Source organism: Serinus canaria, chromosome Z, assembly GCF_022539315.1.
Source record: "Serinus canaria isolate serCan28SL12 chromosome Z, serCan2020, whole genome shotgun sequence".
In the NCBI taxonomy this organism is placed as follows: domain Eukaryota; kingdom Metazoa; phylum Chordata; class Aves; order Passeriformes; family Fringillidae; genus Serinus; species Serinus canaria.
Window position 1 is genome coordinate 4,961,158 of NC_066343.1, and position 19,725 is coordinate 4,980,882.

Consider the following 19,725-nt stretch of genomic DNA (forward strand, 5'->3'; position numbering starts at 1 on the left):
CTGCGGCCCGCGGCACCCCGCCCCGGCCACCCCCGCGCCGGTGCAGTCTGCGGGCGAGGCGAGACCGGCGCGGCCGCTCCGGAGGCTGCGCGGGGCGGGCTCAGCGCTGCTAGGGCCGCGCGTTCTCCGGCCGGGGCCGGGGCGCTGACGGCCGCCTCCCGCTGCGCCGTTACTCAGCACAGGCGGCGTCTCCACACCTTGCCGACCCGGCAGTCGGGAGAGCGCGGGGCCGCCGAGCGGAGCGCCAGGTGCAGGTAGGGGCCGTCCTCTCCCGGCGTTGCGGGGATGGACGGTGTGCGGCTGACCCGCTTCCGCGGCGTGTGGGCGAGTTGTTTCCTCCTCGCGGGTCCGTCTGTGTCTCTTGTCCCGCTCGGACTCGCGGCCCGTCCGCGCCGCCTGGCGCAGGCGTGTGGCGGCCCCTGAGGCGAGCGGAAAGGCCCGCAGCGGCAACCGGCGTTTCCTCGGAGAGGCGGGCGGCGAGGCTTCAGTCTGCGACACGAACCGGGCAGGGAGCTGCTGGTCCCCGCCAGCTTCCTGCCCGCGTCCCTGTGTCGCTGGGCTCGGGGGTCTCTGGGGGTGTAGCCTGCCTCGGGGTGCCCGGGTGCTGTGGGCGACCTGTCCGGTGCTCCCGTCTCCGTGGTCTTGTCCTGGACTCCTTTGTTGGAAACGGGCGCACTGACTTGTGTGAAACGCGTGTTAAAGTCTAGCTTTTCGCGGCTCCAAACAGTGCCTTTGAGTCACTGCTGTGGACTTCGGCAGAACCCTTTTCAGATGCGGACACCTGAGGAGTTTATTTAGCTCCCGCCAGTCTGGTTAAATTTATTCCTTCAGCTTCTGCTGTAGAGGGTGGGAGTGACGCTGGCCTCAACATTTCTCTCAGGTATTATTAACATAAAAATTTAAAGTGTTTGGTCAGTAATTAACCAGGAAAGTTCATGGCTGCGGAAATCAGTAGAAGTACCTGAGCGTAGAGCGGCGTTAAGGGCGGAGCTCGGTGCTGGTAGCCGGCCGGCCTGCGCCGGGACACCGGGCTGGGAGGGCTGGGATCCAGCGGGGCTTCAGCGTCGGGCAGCCGGCGGATGGCTTCGGCAGGGCAGCTCTGGGGGCAGAGCCTTGCTTGGAGCGTGCAAGGCGTTATGTAATCGGCTTAATCCCGCAGTTGTCTGTCTGGAACCTGGAGAGGTTTTGTTTGTTCTTCGGTTGATAAAGAATGTCTGGCTTTTTCAGTTAATGTTTCCTGTGTTGCTTTTTTTTTTTTCAACTGTGCCCTTAGGTTTTGCTATATACAAAGTAATCAGCAGAGGAGCAATAAATGAGTTAAAATAGCTAGAATTGTGAGACTAGGAGGAGTGTTTATTTGTTCAGAATCAAATTAACCAAAGTAAACTTTTGGTTTGATCAGGCTTCGCTGTTTTCATGTAGTCTGCTTTGTCCTTTGAAAGCTATCTTAAATACTTACTTCGCAGTATTTCCTAATATAGCTTTTTCATATTTGAATGTACTTCGTATTGTTTTCAGGATTTACTGTGTATACTTAATATTCTCTTAATCCTTTTATGTAGTACTTAATCAGAAACTAATGATTTCTTTTTCTCTGAACATTTTGTTGCTTTAACTGTTGGACTAGGGATGTTCATATCATTCTGTTCCATTTTTACTATTACACAGGTGTTGAAATAAATATCGGTACTTCAGTAGTGGCTTGAACTCAAGTTTTATTGTATTCTGTTCAATGAAAGTGTGAGGAAAAATGCTTTAGAATTTCTTGTTTCAGCAGTAGATAATGAACAGTAAAGATGGAAAAAAACCCCTAATCAATCAGCAAACCCACAACCAAAATACACACAAATAGCAACCAAAAAAATAAAACCTAACAGTTTTAATAACTTGCCCGTTATGGTTTGAACGCTTAAAAGTTCCAAACCAGTAGCTATATTTATGAGTTTGACTTTGTTCTTGTGAATAGTTCCCATGAAATAGGCAATTTAATTTAAATAAACAATTAGATTAATTTATATTTCGTGTAAATTTAAGTGCTTGCAAAGATGGGCTGGTTTTGAGACTAATACATAGTGAAGTATTCAAACATGTGAATAATAGGTTCCACTGTCTTGTTATTATGTACAGAGATAGGAGGTCAGGGATAATTACTTTTGTGAAAAAATTACGTTTGTATTATCCTAGGAAGCATAAGATAAATACTTGAGGTGTTCTTTAAGATTAAATAGACATTTCCCTCCTTCTGCCAGTCTTTATGAAAAGGTTAATTGCCACAGAATGAATTGAAATCACTACCTGTGGGCAATTTTACATTTGTAATTTTATATGTTAGGTCTTTATTCATTAGAGAGTTAAAGAGATAAAATTGATAAAATGCTCTTGCTTTCCCTTTAAAAGCTATCCCAGAAGGGATAGTTAGTATAGCTTGGGTCTGTTTTATTTCTTAGCCTCTATTGCTGCAATAGAAGAGTTTTTTGTGGTTTTCTTCTATAGAATTTTCATACTTAATTACTATGGAAAATGCAGTATCATTTTAAAAGGGATGTATATTTCTTTATCATATTTTTGTTTAGTATATTTTCTCAGCTGTGGGAATTGTGTTTGCAGAACAGCACTGGTGTTTTTATCACTACTGAAATGTCAAATAGAAGGGGAGATAGTTGTGTTGTTGGGATGTGTTGATCTCAGAATCTGATGATGCTGTAATGAGCACAGAGATTTACATCATGCATGCTCAGAAGGTGTTAGACTACACCTTAGGTATTCACAACATATCTTAGTCAAATGAGTGCCATTAAAGTTACTCATCTGTACTTGTGGAACCATATGCTTAAAGTAATCTAGTCAGAGTTGGTTTTGCCTCAGCTTCACTAAGAATCCAGATAAAGCACACATCAAGCTTATTCATACTCTTATGTGAATACAATCCATCACAGTGAAAGACAAATCAGCTCTAGCATAATAGAAGCATTGTTTACATTTAGTTGGAGCTATTCTCCTGTGGAAGTTCAGTAGGTGTTTTGTATCAAATTGGTTCAGTTCGTGACCTGCTGGTTGTCTTGACTCTTCTGAATGAAGAAAGTAGTAGCAAATGTTTGTTTTAAAGAAGAGAGTTGTAATTAGCCATTATTTATTTGGAGAATGACTCTGGAATCAGAATCTTTTGTTTCAGTAGGCATATTTTCCATTGGATTAAAAGATCATTACATAAAGCCTGCATTACTCTAGCACAGGAGAGGAATAATACTTCATCTGCTGTCTTCAGCATGTCATTTGCCATATCTGGTGACAACCCATTTTTAGCACATTTAAGCTATCTTGGGGGACAGTACCTCTATATCAGCTAATTCACTGTGGTTTACTGCAGTACTGCCCTGTGTGTGAATCCTGCAGGCCAGTTTCTAGTCTTCTGAAATTACTTGGGTAAATAGCAAATATTTTCTCAGTGAGATCTTATTTGTAGTGTTGCTGGGCTGTTTATACTTACAAATAATGTAAAATTCTGTTCTAATTCTTTCTGACAAGAGGATTTGGAAGAAATAAGAAATTCTGTAATTCTTGTTGTATGCTGTTTAGAGTGCAATCTGTTGTTCCTGGGCAAAACGAACTATTTATATCTCACTTTTGGAGATATAAATTCTTTTAAATTTTTCACAATAAATAATAATCACTCCCTTAGAATAAAGTATAATATCTAACTTCTCCTTCATCATTTCTGTAAAGGTGAGAAAACTCACTCAGAACAGATCCATTTAATAGTTTCTGATCAAAATAGAAGTGATTTTCAGTATTGTGTCATAAGTACTTGGAAAAAAAGCATGTTGAGGCTGGACTGTGAAGATGAACTCATTAAGTAGAGGAGAAAGAAGTTGCTTCTTTGGTGCTCATAATTACAAGAGAAGTGAAGAAGGAACAAATACACACCACCGCCATCCCCCAAAACAACAGGATTTTTACTTTGCATAAGACAATCTAAACCTTTTGCTAATAGTTAGACTTCCATAGACTCCTTTCACTTATCCTGACTTGTGGGTATAACTGAAACTTAATGTTCACATAATCTCATTTGATGGGGGTGAGTTCCAAATTGTGCTGAAACACAATATTATTGTTATTTCAGCTGGCAGGAATACTGTCCTTTATTCAGGATCTTCTTTAAAAGCCTATCTACCTTCTTATTGGAGGTGATCAGTACTTCCTGCCATTTCCTCTAAATTGGAAGTGTTGATCTCCCAAGCCTCTGTGATTTCCCTCTGTTTTGAAGAAAACTAGAGACCTGGGGTGAAAAACCTTAGCTGTGGCAGCCTCTGTTTTTGTGGTATTCCACAAATGCTTGTGTGTTTCTCAGACTGTCTCATTGTGCCTAGTTTTGCTGCTCTAAAAGTATGCTCCATGTAACATTGTTTGCATTATGCTTTTGTACTGTTCCACCAGGAAGAGACCATTCACACATCCAAAAATACAGATAGTTAGTTGTTCTGTGATACATGTTAAAGTGTTTTTGCAGCACTGTCCTTGAAACTTCTTTAAAAAAAATTTACACACAAAAAATATGCTTCTGTACAAATTTAAGGACAAAATTTGAAATTGCTAAACATTGTTAGGTGTCATAGTTAGCAGTAAGATTTTAGTGTTGGATGACCCAAATACTTCTAGAACAGCATGGTACTGTAGACAACGGAAATCTGCTTGTTTCGTAGCCTGAGTCAAAGTGAGTATTTGAAACTATAAGTGTTTATGTTCACAGGGAACCCTCAGGAGCTGAATTTGAGACCTGTAGGTAGATTTGGTATGAAAAAGTTAAGATGAAATGTCAGATCCCTTAACGCAAGGAAAGTAGAGTAAATCTTTGGTGTGCTGTTTTCCAGCATGGTACTTGTCAAATTTCATTGCTCTTCTTATCTCTGAGAAAAAGTATTGCCGCAACAAAGGATTTTCCCCCACTCCCTCTCACTACTCTAAATTAAGAGAACACAATGTCTGTTTTAAGGGCAATTGTATTTTTACCTATCTTGCTTCAGGTGTAGGTGTGTTTATTTTTTTTCTCCCCCTCACCACTATTAAAACAAATGCTTTGAATTGGTACTATAGATTATATTGCTTTAACAAATATCTGTGATAGAGCATTTAGTTTGGGAAGTGTTTCTTGAAGCATGGAAAAAAACCCAGTTGTGTCATTTATACAATCCCAATATGTATGGGCAATAAAGCTAAGAACTTCTTTGAAGGTTTTCAAAACATTTATGTCAGCAAGTATGAGGAGGGAAGATAAGTTTATGGCTACATTTTTGTTTACTAAAGCTCTAGAGTGCTAATCCAGAAGCATCATCTTGTTTTGTCTTCTACATTTTGACCTTCATGGATCCTTCATACTTCTGATAGTGCTTGCAGGAGCCCATACCTTGTGACTGCCTTATACTTTCTTTATATTTAGGAGATGCTGTAGTGATTTTTAGAAATCTTCATAACCTTAGTATGCTGCAACTCTGCAACATATTTTAACTGTTCTTTTTCACATATGTATTTGTCAGTAGGAAGAATGTTTTTCTTAATGTCTTAAGATAAGGAACTTCATTTCCTCCAGAGAAGGTCCAAAACTCCAAATGCTTGTTTTTACTCTGGATAATCATGTTTTACTTTGGATATCTGGCAGCGCTTTAGAGTTATCACTCTTCTTTAATAATATACTCATTGTGAAGTAACTAATAATATAAAATTGAATATTATATGGAAATATACATATATGTATTTAGGTCTTTGTTTCGTTAAATGTTCAGAAGTTACACATTATTTTCTAGAGATATTGTGTTCACTTGTTTTTGTAAGTTGGGTTTTTTTAATGTGAGATTGTACCTGGAAACTGATACTATTCTCTCTTCCCATTTCAGACTAGAAGATGAATAATCTTTCCTTTAGTGAACTGTGTTGCCTGTTCTGTTGTCCACCATGCCCAGGGAAAATTGCCTCTAAGCTGGCATTCTTACCTCCTGATCCCACATACACACTGATGTGTGATGAGAGTGGCAGTCGCTGGACTTTGCATCTCTCAGAGCGAGCAGACTGGCAATATTCTTCTAGAGAAAAAGATGCCATTGAGTGCTTCATGACTAGAACATGTAAAGGCAACAGGATTGCCTGTATGTTCGTGCGTTGCTCACCTAACGCCAAGTACACTTTGCTCTTCTCACATGGAAATGCTGTTGACCTGGGTCAGATGAGCAGCTTTTATATAGGACTGGGTTCACGGATTAATTGCAACATATTCTCCTATGATTATTCTGGATATGGTGCAAGTTCTGGGAAGCCTACAGAGAAGAATCTTTATGCTGATATTGATGCTGCTTGGGTGGCTCTTAGAACAAGGTAAGACATTAGTTGCCATTTTTCTTTAACAGCATTCATGTCAAATGCTTTTATTTCAGAGGCATAGGTAGTTGAAACAGCAGTGCTGTGATTTAGAATTAGTGGATTCATATCCAGGCTGACTGGTGGGATGTTGAAAGCATTGTCAGTATTAATCAGGATCAGTATATATTACTTATGTACTGGAAAAATTGAAATGGAATTAAATTTAATAAGCTGCGGTTTAGTCTTGAACAATTAGCTTATCTTCCTTATTGTCATGGAATCTTCTCAGCTGCAAAAATTAAAAAGTTGGGAAAAATATATAATAATTGATACCCCAGTAATTAACCCACTGTGGTGATGTGGATGTGAGAGAATGCAGGTTGTTTCTTCAGATAATTTCCATCACCTACTTTTGTTGTAGAGAGGGGCAGAGTAAAAGCTGGTACAAGAGAACTTGCTGAGACTCTTTATTTCTGCATGGTGTTGAGATCACCTTCCTTTGTTTCAGAATTCTGACTAGCAGCTACAGCATTTCCAAAGAGAGAAAACATCTTTTTGCTTCATACAGAAAACTAGCTTCACAAAATATAATGTGTGGGAGAGTTTGTAATGGATCTATGTAAATACCTTATGGTGGGAACAAAAAAAGAATTTGGAGCAGTGGGGTAAACTCAAGCAGAATAAAAATGGAGAAGAAAAAAATACAAATGGAAAGATGTTGTTTCAGCAATTTCTGTGTTCTAAGCCTCTGGTTTTGTGGGACATAAAATAGCAAGATGAAAGACTGTGAATGCATTCCCTGATATAAGTGAGAATCCTACATAATCCTGCAGCAAATAAGTGCGGTTTCTCTAATTTGAGAACAATTTTCACCATAATTTTTTCCATATAGCTCAATAGTCTTCTCATGTTACAAATAGGCAGACTATAAAATCTATTTTTAAAATAATATTCAATCATAAGAATAACTGCTTACCAAAAAATCCCAGCACACTGTGTATTTAACACTGAATACGTGTAAAAACCTGAAGTGTTTTGTCATGTCTCAGTCATTGCAATTTGAACATCCTGTTTAATAATTGTAGTATCAGGGATATGACTTAGTGTAAGGACATGTGGGCTTTAAATTCTGGAACCTGGTAATTGTCACAGTGAGTTTAGAACTTCATCAGTGCAGTATTAAGGAGAAGATTACCCCTTTTTAGCGCTTTAAATACACATTCAGTCTTGCACTCCTTTTACATTACAACAATAGTAGGATACTTCATTTCAAAGAAGCATATGTTATCCATGTATTTAATAGGGGAAAAGCTTATTTTCATAAACCTCATTCAGCCACAGGGGATAGGTTTTCAGCTTCATCTATTTAAAAACATGCATACTAGGTTGTTAGATTAGCTTTTGGTGTTTTTTTTATTACAGTGGAAAGTTGAGATATGGCTGTTCCAAAAGCCAAAAGCTGCAACAGGTGCACTGTTGACTATAGTTTGTAGCTGGTAGGTGATCTGGACATTAGCTACTCATTGAAATACCCAGTAACATTTACCAAAAACATAATGTGGTTTGTGAATGATTTGGAATACAGTTTGAACTATTTAAATGTAACAGAAATTGAAGAGAACTAGATGGTGAAACTAATACTTTATGTCAGTTTATACGGGCTCTGTTTTATAAATTGATTTGTAATTATTGTTTCTTCTTCCTCATAATGAATGTCTGAATATAAAATCTGTAAAGAAATTTGATTACAATTTGAATTCTCACCACTATTCTTAAGCATGCAATGAAGCGTATTTTCTGTAAACAAATAAGATTGTTCATAATTGATAGGAAACAGGCTAATGGCTTTAAACTGAAAGAGGGTAGATTGAGATTAGATATAAGAAATAAATTCCTTTCTGTGAGTATGATAAAGCACTGGAACAGGTTGCCCAGAGAAGTTGCCACAAGAAGAACCAGTTGTCCAGAGAAATTGTGAGCAACTTCCCTATCCCAGGGGATGGTTCTAGGCCAGGTTGATAGGAACTTTCAGCAGATTGGTCTGGTGGAAAGTATCCCATGAGAGGGAAGGTGGAATTACAGGATATTTAAAGGTCCCTTACCCAAACTGTTCTGTGATTTTAATGTCCCATATAAGTGTGCTCATTTGTCAGCAGACATTGTTGGGGAGACCTCTAAACATATCTTATAAGATATTCTTACGTTCAAGAATGAGCACACCTTGGTCCCTTTTTTTGTCTGCCTTTTTTTTTTTTTTAATTATTGTTTCACCTCCTGTAGAAATTAGATAATTCTGTAGAGTGTATAAAGTTTACATTGGTCTTGTGAATTTCACACATGTGAACTGAATTTGGTCTACTGCTGAAAAAGAGGTTGGTATTACCAGGTACACCTGTAGTACTTAGAACAGCTTTCCAATTGCTGACGTGGTCTCATCCTTGCATCTGAAAGCTGGATGTATCAGGGGGAAATTCAGCACTTGACTCTGGATATACTGGCTCACAGTTTGGTTATCTAGCTGTGATATTCTCTTGAGCCCTGAGAAAGTGCTCAGCTGTGTTAAAATAATCCATGTATATCTGGACCAGAACAGAGCCTTTGAGCATTTGCTGCAGCCTTGATTCACTTTCATAGCATAGCTTGTTGTTCCGTCAGTTTCACATTGGTACAATCTTTAACATTTATAACTAATTCTGAAAAAACAAAGTAATTCAATGGATTGTCTGCAGGAAAAATGTAAGTATAGCTGTAACTCCTTGGAAATTCTTGTTGATGAGATGAGATAAGAAAGGGACCTGAAAGTTTTAAACTCTGCCTCACAGTTTGTGATGTGATGAAGAAAAGAATGGAGAAGTTACCTTCAGAGATTGATCACTGCTATAGCTCCCTGCATTCCCTGTTCTGAAAAATGAAATAATAGAACCCAACACTAAAAGGTGTTTCTGGGGTACTTGAAATGTAAGGTGGACTTAATTCTACAGTCAGCAAAACTGCTTGTGGTAAAGACTTGCTAGTCTTTAGTTAAGATACTAGTGATAAAACTTGAGATACAAATCTTAAGTTTTGTATCTTGGGAGGACAATCCTCATACTCACCTGCAAGTAAGCACAGCTGTCCAGTGGAGACTTGACATGTGGGGTGAAATAGACTGGAACTCATACTGAGGGTGATGATGAGATTTTGCTTTGAATATTAATATTCATGAAACTGAATACATAAAACTAGTTTAGCAGCCTATCAGAAGAGGTAAACTGCAAATGTAGATTCTGAGTTGTGTCCCTATTCTTTACCTCCTTTGAAGATGTTAATAGGAAGCAGTAACTACCTATGTGGATGATGGCCATGAAAGAAGGTGGTGTGATTCACTGCCTTCATCAATTTTGGAAAAGTTGTACATTGTTGCATATTCATGTGCATGGGACTGTATAAAAGCTGCAAGTAAGGACATTCTTTTTCCAGCTGTCATAACTACCAACTGTTGAAATGCCAGGAGTCATTTTGGGATACGCCTATTTTCTGCTGTTCTGGTCTCTGAAGGCCTTTGATGACACCCTAGCAAGGGTGGAAAGGTTTAACCAGCCCCAGGCAAATGCAGGGCAAGTGGCACTCATTCATAAACCTCTGAAGATGTGCCAGAGTTGCCTCATGACCAGATTTACCTGAAAGAAGTGAAACAGCCCTCTCATTGTTGCTTATCATGGACTGCATAATAATTGAAGAATTGAAGAGTAAATCTCACCATCAGATGATGTGTCAAAGTGGACAGAATGTCCATAAATTGAACAGCCAGGTATAGGAATAATACTGAGTCTCTTCAGATGTTGGCCAAAAGCGTTCATTTGACAATTCCTAAGCTACTTTTTTTTTTTTTTTTCCATTCAGAAGTAGAAGAGGGGGAGTTCAGCTAGAAGGGAGGTACTCTAGCTTTGTACATTTGGAGGGAAATTAAGGTTTTCTTTAAATTGATAGGAAAAAGTAGCTCAGTTATCCTGGAAGAGAAATCTTGACAATAGACCAAGTGTATTGGTAGCATTTTAAAGTTTAGAAAAGACCAAACTGTGAGAGAGGCAGAGAAGGTGCAGTTTGTTGAAACAATGTGGACAATGGGTTGGCCTCTCATAAAACATAGCTCCTTTTTTCTTCCTTTCTAAAATACTGTATGCACAAGAAGGGGGATGCGCACATCAGTTGAGGAAGAGCTGTATGCTCCTGAATTTTATTCATGACCTAAAATAGGTGTGGATGAGGTTCATGCCCTTCATGTTCTGCAGCTTGCAGCTGTAGTTTCATGTGTTATGTCGATGATGACAAAAGATTCTGAATGTGCATTGAAAATTCCCTCAGTATGTTCCCCCTTGTTTCATGTGCCCCAAGTGCTGTGTCAGGTGTGTGTCTTGCAATAGCTTCACAAACTGTAGCTTTTCTAGAGCATTTAGTGTAAGCCTAAAGAGGTACTATGGAAAATGTACTCTTCTAAGCTTGAACTTATCAATGCTTTATTTCATTATTGTAAAGTATTGTAAAGTGATCAAGTCTTCTAGATTAAGAGCAATAGTTCAGAAGTAAATATAAATTACTTTGTCTCCCTTATGTATATCCAAATCAAAATTGCAGGTATTTTTTAAGAGTCTGACACTGTAGCATGGTAATTTCTGCTGGTATTTGTTTCTTAAAGGTAACTGAAGTCAAAAAACAAAAACAAAGGAAAAACCCAAAGAAAAAAAACTCTACCTACCTTGTCACAGCCAGACATGCATTTTGCCTATTGCACATCATGGCAATGTGGTAAATATCCAATGAAAATATAGTGATGTACACCCAATTAAAGTGTTTAGGGAAGGGTCAGACAGCACTTTGAGCAACTTGATTCAGGTAAATATTACCTCCCTATGGCAAGGGTGTGGACTATATTACATTACAACCTAAACTATTCTATGATTCCATGAAGAGAAAAAAAGTGAATGGAGGGGCAGAGAAAATGTGGACCACCAGTAAGATAAGCATTTAGTAAAGTGCAGGAAAGATCTTGCTACAAAAACAGAAATATCAAGGAAATGGTGAAAAGAGTTTTTGCTAAATCACATGAAGTTCATCACCAAGGGGAAAAAAGAAAATTTCACTATTGTTTAGCAGTTCTTTTCCTACCAGAAGCTGAAAAGATCAGGCCAGGAGTGTTTAGGATTGCCTCTTTTACAGGACACCATCTATATCTGGTCAGCATATATAGGGCCACAGAAAAGAATATTGGCTTCATTAGTGTTATCTTGGGCCCTGGTTCCAGGCACTGGAACAGTTTGGGACAGTTACACCTTACTGGCTTGCTCCTTCCTCACCCAACAGTGGCATGCTGTTTCCTGCCTATCCCTGAACACAGGCAGCACAAAGGAGCACTGAAGCAATTGCTTCACTATCCCAGACAAGATTTATTTTGTTCCTTTCTGTAACTGTTAAAGCCTAATGAGGGGGAATGCACTGCTGAAGCTGCAAATAAGAAAGTGGTTCTTTTCTGTTTGGCAGTAGCTTAGCTTTGTAGTGACATCAACCTGTGCTTGTAGTGCAGTGATGAGGCAGAAATTCGTGAGTGCTCAGACACTCTGTGAGTATGTCAGGAAGCTTACATGAACACAGGTTCTGTGTCAAAACTGCTCTTTAGATTCCATCTGCTTTCCAGGCAGGTAACCTTTAAGTGCGTCAACATAAAGGATGAATTGTGTGCTGAAAGGAATTGAAATCCCAGTTGTACTGGGAAAGAGAAAGATGTTGCAGTCAGCCTTTAAACTGCAGAAAATATCAAGTTTTGTATCAGGTTCTGCCCAGAATATCTTGTCCATGATAGTGCTTTCTCTGCTAAACCAGCACACTGGTACATCTGTGCATAGCTACTTTTAAGGTGATCTTCCAAGGTCCTTTTTGGTGATTATGGCTTAAAAAAGTCCCCATACCTAAAAACACCCTTCATTACCTTCACCCCCACATTGAAGGTCTGTCTATGCTGATGCAGGTTATCTGAGATTACTTGAGTGGACGACAGTGTTTACATTAGTCCTATTATCAACATAATGAGCTTTCAAAGATAGCACCAGTCTTTACAGCATGTCTTTGACCTATTGTAACCAGAGGAACTACTTGAAGCATATGGCTCTGTGAACATCATATTCCTCTTCCTCAGGATGGCCTGTACTTATAAGGCACTGATTAAGAGAAGAATGTCACTGCGACTTTTTCTCTTGATCTGACACTCCTCCTTTGGGAGACCAGGTATGGTCATCTGATAATTTGACATAAAACTTCTTGGAGTTTAACAGACTATGAGTCTGTCAAAAGAAGTAAACAAATTTTATGAGTAGGAAACTTAAAAACAGTTACCTTTTCAATATTTTTACTCTTGTAGATTGTAAAGTGATACTTTTGAGAGATAGCAACAGAGGGACAGTTGGTGTCTTTTTTCTAAATATTTTAGAAGCATATTATATTGGGCTTGCATGTCCAAGCTTTGGTAGCAGGGACCTACAGGGGTGCCTTCTCTGAGAAGCTGCCAGAGGCTTCCTCCATTTCTGGCAGAGCCAAATCTCTCTCAGCTCTAAAGATGGCTGTGCTGCTGGCCAAGGCTGGGCCTATTAGAAATTATGGTAGTGTCTCTGGGATAGCATATTGTAGAAGAAGAGGGGGAGAAAAAATCATCATGCAGTTGTAATTTCAGCCAGAAAAGAGTGAAAGGAGAACAAATAATGGGAAGAGCACTTTGGACACCAGGGTCAGTGGGATGGAGGGGCAGGACGTGCTCCAGTCACCAGAGGAGCCCCATGCCAAAGCAGGAGGATGCCTGAAGGGAGGCTGTGACCCCGTGGGAGACCTGTGGGGAGAGGAGCGCACACTGGAGCAGCCTGTCCTTGAAGGACTGCACCCCATGGAAGAGTGACCCACCCTGCAGCAGTCTGAGGGGGACTGTTGCCTGTGGGACAGACTCACATCAGAGAAGTTCATGGAGAATGGCCTCCTATGAGGGGAATGGGGAAGGACTCCTCACCCTGAGCAGTGAGAGAAACAACTTGGGATGAACTGACCATAACCCTTATTCCCTGTCTCCCTGTGCTGCTGGGGTAGGCAGTAGAACTCGGAAAAGGAGAGAGGGTGGAGGAAGGTGTTTTTTGAGTGTGTTTTACATCTCATTATCCTGCTCTGATTTTGTTAGTAATAAATTCAATTAATATCTCTCCTTCTATCTGGTTTTGCCCATAATGGTATTTGATGAACTATCTGTCCCAATCCTTATCTCAGCCCATGATCCCTTCGTTAAATTTTCTCTCCCCTCTCCAGCTATGGAGCGGAGTGAGGGAGAGCTGCCTTGGTGGGTGCCTACCTTTTCAAGAGAAGGGGGAAAGCTGGAATGAGCAGATGTAATCTGTTTTCAAATTTGCTTGGAGTTTGTATTTGGGAGGCAGGGGTTGATTATTTAGGTTTCCATCCTATTCAAGCCAGACTATTCAGAAGTGTAATTTGAACTACCACTTTTGGTTATTGACTTCTTGACTTTAGTTTACAGATTGCAAAGCATGTATTCTGGTGGGCACTGTGAGGCAATCTATTTGACTGCGACGGAGTAAGGATTACTTTAATCCAGATATTGTAAATGCTTTTCTTGGCTTATTTTTTTATAGCCATCATTTATCTATCTTCAGACTGAAGGAATTTGATCAAAAAATAGGAGAAGGAATAATGAGAAAGAGGAGAATATATGTTCTAAAGTTGTGCTTTGAATTCCTGTGTAATGGCCTGTATCTTGTAAAACTCAACATCCAAGGAAACGCAAGTGTGGTAATTGACTAGGTTTATTATTTGAAAACTATTTTGTCATGATGTGCTGTGCAAATTGCATGTCATACTAGTGATGCAACGTATTAACGCAGAATTTGTTCACATTATGTTGGAAGGAGGGAAGACTGTCCTGTACTTTCATAGTGGACAAATGTGCTGTGAATTGGGACATGAATTGTAAAAGAATAGGTGCTATGTTCTCAGGTGTTTCAGAAGAGATGCAGGAATAATGGAGACCTTAGATTTGTCTTCTGCTTCAAAGCTTTAATTTATTTTATTTAGGTGTGTTGGAATTTTCAGAAAATCTTGCTAATGCTTGAAATTGCTTTTTCTTTGAGAACTGTTGTGATATGAAGGGCCTGCTAGTAGTTCCAGGCTGATGATGAAGACTTAGAGTTTTACAAGTCTTAATTTGATCGTGATCTTATTATGACTAGAAACTCTTTCTAGGAAACCCTCATAGTGATTTAGTAGTCATGATGCAGCAAGATTCTTGTGTCAGGCAGAGTTTGCCTCTGTGCTAATACTTTAAAACCTTTTACATTTCACTTTATCAGAACTCAATTTAAATAAACAGATGAATATTAAATAGACAATGTTAGATGTGAAAAGTGGGTTTTATATCAAATTTAGCAAGTTCATGGCATGCCTAATGAGTTCTGCTACTTGTATGTAACATGTAGGTAATACTACAGTCTTGAAATCTTCCTAGATATATAATAAACAGTTAATAAAAAAGTACATATGAATTCAACTTAGAGGACATTTTTCTGGCTTATTAAGAAGTACTTGTGGATTTGGGGGAAGCCGTTTTGTTGGCTGGTAATTTGAATGTCTTGATACACATGAAACACCTTTTTTCCTAATATTCCTGATTTTTAGTCTCTTGGACTTTACTGATTTTAGTGTTTGATTACCCATGCAGTTATTTATCCATGTTTATAATATACTTGTGAATTTCTTTTGTATTTCTGCTCCCCTGACTTTACTGGAGATATGCAAGATATAGTAATTTGATAACTTCCTTGTAGCTATGGTTGTTGTTATATAATGTTGACAGAAAATATGCATGCCTTTATTGTAGACAAGGTAATAGGTGCACTTTCCTACACTTGATTTGCATTCCTTTAAAGTGGCAAATGTCAAACCTACCTCATTGCTGTTCCACAGTGATGTTAGGCTAGGCTGCTCTTACTTTAAAAGTTGAACAAATTTTAATAATGCATGAGAACAATGGTTTGGGTTTGAGTTTTTTGGTTTAGTTTGGGGGCGTTGTACTTTTTTTAGAGATGTTGGGAAGGAGTTTGTTTGTTTGTTTGTTTGTTTGTTTTGTGGGGTTTTGGGAAGGGTGGTTGTTGCTGGTTTTGGGGTTTTTTGTGTGGGGGGTTTTCTTGGGTGCAATGTGGTATCCCTATTAAACTTGGGAAAGGTACTTTCTTTCCCAAGTTTAGATACACTGCGGCAGTCTGACCTGTGCTAAGAGTACTTGGTTAGGGGCACAGGGTAGTGGATCAGCAGCTCACTTCTTTGCAGGCACTGTTCTTGGCCACATTACTATTCTCTTCAGAGGCTTTTCCTGTGTAACTTGGGTAGCAGTTGCTTTCTGTATTCACCCTAATGCTGAAAAATATATTAAAATTACTTGTATGAGTGTTAACTAGATGTTTCTTTTGTTTACCTCTGTTAATTGCATCTTACTAGGAGGAAGGCTTTAAGTTCTGTTTTCCCTGTTGGGATGCCTTGTTTGTGACTTAGGTTGATAAGAACAAGCTTCTTGGCTATTACATGGAATGATCAATATCATTATACTGATCACTGTCAGTATGGGCGTGCTTTAAGTCTCACAAAATTTATAAACAGTGTTACCATCTTGCAGGTTTTATCAGATAGCAGAAGAGTAAAGCTGACCAAGTTTTTGTGGGCTTGATTATGCTTCATGTCATGATAGCCAAAGAGCTATTAAGGCTCTAATTAGTTTTCTGTTGTAGGTCCACTGGAGTTAATAGTAAAGACTTCAACAAGCCGCACTGCATTCACAAATCCATATTTAAAAATTTAAATCATTATTCAAATATCATTCAGGCATAGGGAAAAAAATTACTGCAAATAGAGAGTAAATAAATAGTTGTGTGTTTTAGTCAGGAATGTTATAGAACAGACTTGCTTGTTCTCCTACTAGCTCCTGTTTCGTAGTTGATACCCTTCTGAAAATTTTCATCTTCAGAAATGCTTTTTTTGCCTTCCTCTGTAGGTTGTATCTGTTTCACTTCATATGCCACTTTTTAAACATTTCTAATTTTCTAGGTATGGAATTCGCCCTGAAAATGTGATTATATATGGCCAGAGTATAGGAACGGTACCATCTGTGGATCTTGCTGCTAGGTATGAAAGTGCTGCTGTAATTCTTCATTCTCCACTGACCTCAGGAATGAGAGTAGCTTTTCCTGATACCAAGAAGACATACTGCTTTGATGCATTCCCAAAGTAAGTTGTAGGATTTTTTTTTTTATTCAGCCTGCATTTTCTCTAGAACAGAAGTTCTCAACTAGAGAAACAAGTAGTTTGGCATATTCTTTGAATTTTTTTTCTAAGGTTTAATAAAAGAATTGGAGAAAAATCAGTGAATAACATCAAAGAGGAGTGCTTCATTTGAAGAATTTTACAAAACTTTGTAAACCTTCTAGGCACTTTGCATCTCTAACCATTTTAGTGGATATTTGTAAAGAAGTAATTAATTTTCCTATACTAGTTTTAACAAGTAGTTCTATACAGTGAATTGTTAGTCTGGGTAACTGAACCCAGTTGTTTGCAATGTGTTTCTGTAAGACTGAAAAACTAAGTAGATCTTAACTGAAGAAAATTCCTGTCGTATTTCAGACCTATGCCATTGTTTTCATAGATATAATCTTTTTTTTTACAGCATTGACAAAATTTCTAAAATAACATCTCCTGTCTTAATAATCCATGGAACTGAAGATGAAGTAATTGACTTTTCACATGGCCTGGCATTATTTGAGCGTTGCCAGAGACCTGTAGAACCACTGTGGGTAGAAGGAGCGGGCCATAATGATGTGGAACTCTATGGACAGTACCTTGAAAGATTAAAACAGTTTGTGTCACAGGAACTGGTGAACTTGTAACTTTCATTGTGTATTTACATGTTTTTTTCATTTCACCGCAGAACTGCACACTTTGATAAATATGTAACTTAAAACCTGAATGTTGTGTTTTCAAATCGTCTTGGTTGCCTTCATTGACTCTACAGGTAATGATTTGTCAACATAATTAATGAAGGTTTTAATGTCAGCATTATAAACTGGAATTACATGATCATGCAGTCAGACTTGGCAGTTCATATTTTTTGTGTGAGGTTTTTTCTTCTTAGATGTAAAGAAAAAAATCACAAGGAGTACTGTAAGAAAACTTAATTATACAAAACCAAATGCTGTAAAAGTGTTGCCAAGTGCTTTAGCATATCAAAACCAAGTTTATAAATATTTTTTAAACATCTCAAAGTGTACTGTGACTTACTTTGTTGCACAGGTGTAATTAAAAAACTGACTTCTAAACTGTTGTTCTGTAAAAATGTAATAGCCATGAAATTTGAGCAAATACTAACGTGTGTAATGAGAATAAACAGTCACTGGAAATTACTCATGCCCTGTTACAGGGAGAGGGGGACAAAATAGATATCTTTTCCCATATTTTTCATTTATTTTGTGGTTAGTTTTGCTTTAGTTATTTTGTACTCATATTGTCTCTTAGCTTTCAGGATAATAAAATGTATCCACTCATGTTCTCAGGAGTCCTAATCTTGCCAAAATAATTCCACAAGTTGTCATTGTTGTAATGCAAGTATTATTCACATGATTACTACTGAGGCCAGAAAATACGTCTTTGAAACCATACTAAAAACCTAGAAGACTTCTTGAACCATGTAGTTTTAAACACTGATTTTCTGAGCCACACATGTCATTAAGAAGAACCTTGAAGTTTATCCAACATTGTACTAAAGAGTTTGCAACTTACCAGTTGTCTGATGAGGCTTAATTTTGGATGTTTAGTGTAAAAGCTTATTGTTTTAGAGTACTGTATGGAAATTTTACTAATTGGGCTTGTGTGGGGTGGGAGGAGTTACAAGAAGAGAATATTGACATTTTTCTATTAACTCATCATGAAATAAACTTAAGTTGCCTTTCCCTTGAATGCATTTTTCATGAATAAAACTTTGAAAAATAAACTTAATTATATGTAGCCTCATTGTGAACAAAATAATATTCCAACAGAACACACTGTGCTTTTAAGGCCTTACGTAGTTTAATTGTTCTGCTTGTTTTTTGTGATTGAGACTATTGTATACTTTAATGTAGCTTTGAGTATTGTGAAAACTTTGGTTAAGTTGTGTTAATTAACAGTAAACAATATTCCACAAACTTGCAGTTTTTCCTTTTTCTTTTTATTCAAAGTAATAGCATCAGTTGCTTGCAGTATCAAAATACATAGCAATTCCCCATTTATTCAAGGAAATCTGACATTAAAAGCAATAACTTTTTGTTCTGAATTGCCAGCACATTTCTTCATCAGCAACTACTGTTCTGATCACCCTCCCATCCCCATACCTCACCTTACTGCAATTTGCCGTTCAGGATACAGGCTTTCAGTTGCAAAGTGGCTTGTAAACTTTTTTTCTGTAATGAATTCTACTATCTCATTCTTTGAAATTAAAATGGACTGTTGTCTTGTGCACTTTGTTTATTGAGTAGAAAGTTTGTTTCCAAGCAACTAGGTTCCTGCGTGATTTTTTGATCAAGGATGTTTCAGTGAGTTCTGAAGTTCAGCGTATACTCAGAAACAACAACATTAGACTTAAGGATTTTCATCCTAGTTCAAGGCTTTTGGATTCAGGTGTGTACCTCAGCTTTATTAACATCGTATTTAATACATAGTTTGATTTCCTTTTCTTACTGCCTTAGTAAGGATGTAGCCACTAGCCATTATCTCCAATGGAAATCATTGCCATTAAGTGTTTAAGTGTTTTCTTTGTGATGAATGGAGCCTGTTTGCAGATTTACCTTCAGGAATTCAGAAATAAAGAGTGCAGAAGTGCAATGTTAAGTGATGTATGTTGGCTGTAGTTTAGTTGCCTGCCCCTTGAAGGCAAATGATTACTATCATCACAAGAACTGTCTGATTGTGCCAGGGGATATTATGGCACCCTGTAATTGAAAAAGATAGAAAAGGTGTTGTAGTAGCTTTGCTGTTTTCGTTTCTCTTTAATTGAAGCAGAACAAAAGACCTGACTAACAGTGTTTTGTCTTCAGTATGTGCAGCTGTGCTGGATTGCACTGGTGAGTAGAGATTCTGGTCTCTTGCACCATTTATGCATGGTCAATTATTGGCATTATGTGCTGATTTATGTTTCATACTGGTATTTTTTCAGATGAGTTGTGTATGTGAAGGAATTTGAATGAGTTTTAGGCATAGCTTAGCCTGTGGTGCAGATCGTATTATGGCAGCAAACTTAACAGTGACAGAAAGCAACTCTGAGCTGTTGCAACGATG

At 38.4% G+C, this 19,725-nt stretch overlaps 1 protein-coding gene across 2 annotated transcripts; it reads left to right on the top strand.

Annotated features, from left to right (window-relative positions):
* Nucleotides 1–105: 105 nt before the first annotated feature.
* On the top strand, nucleotides 106–18,914 carry ABHD17B (abhydrolase domain containing 17B, depalmitoylase). 2 transcript variants are annotated; one of them, XM_050986671.1, is made up of 5 exons: nucleotides 139–254; nucleotides 728–880; nucleotides 5,889–6,363; nucleotides 16,468–16,647; nucleotides 17,084–18,914. In XM_050986671.1, the coding sequence occupies exons 3-5, from the start codon at nucleotides 5,897–5,899 to the stop codon at nucleotides 17,301–17,303; spliced, it is 867 nt and encodes a 288-aa protein (XP_050842628.1). In that variant the 5' UTR covers nucleotides 139–254; nucleotides 728–880; nucleotides 5,889–5,896; the 3' UTR covers nucleotides 17,304–18,914. The 2 variants fall into 2 exon arrangements, with proteins under 2 accessions (XP_050842627.1, XP_050842628.1); XM_050986670.1 differs by lacking the exon at nucleotides 728–880 and having other exon boundaries at nucleotides 106–254.
* Nucleotides 18,915–19,725: the final 811 nt, after the last annotated feature.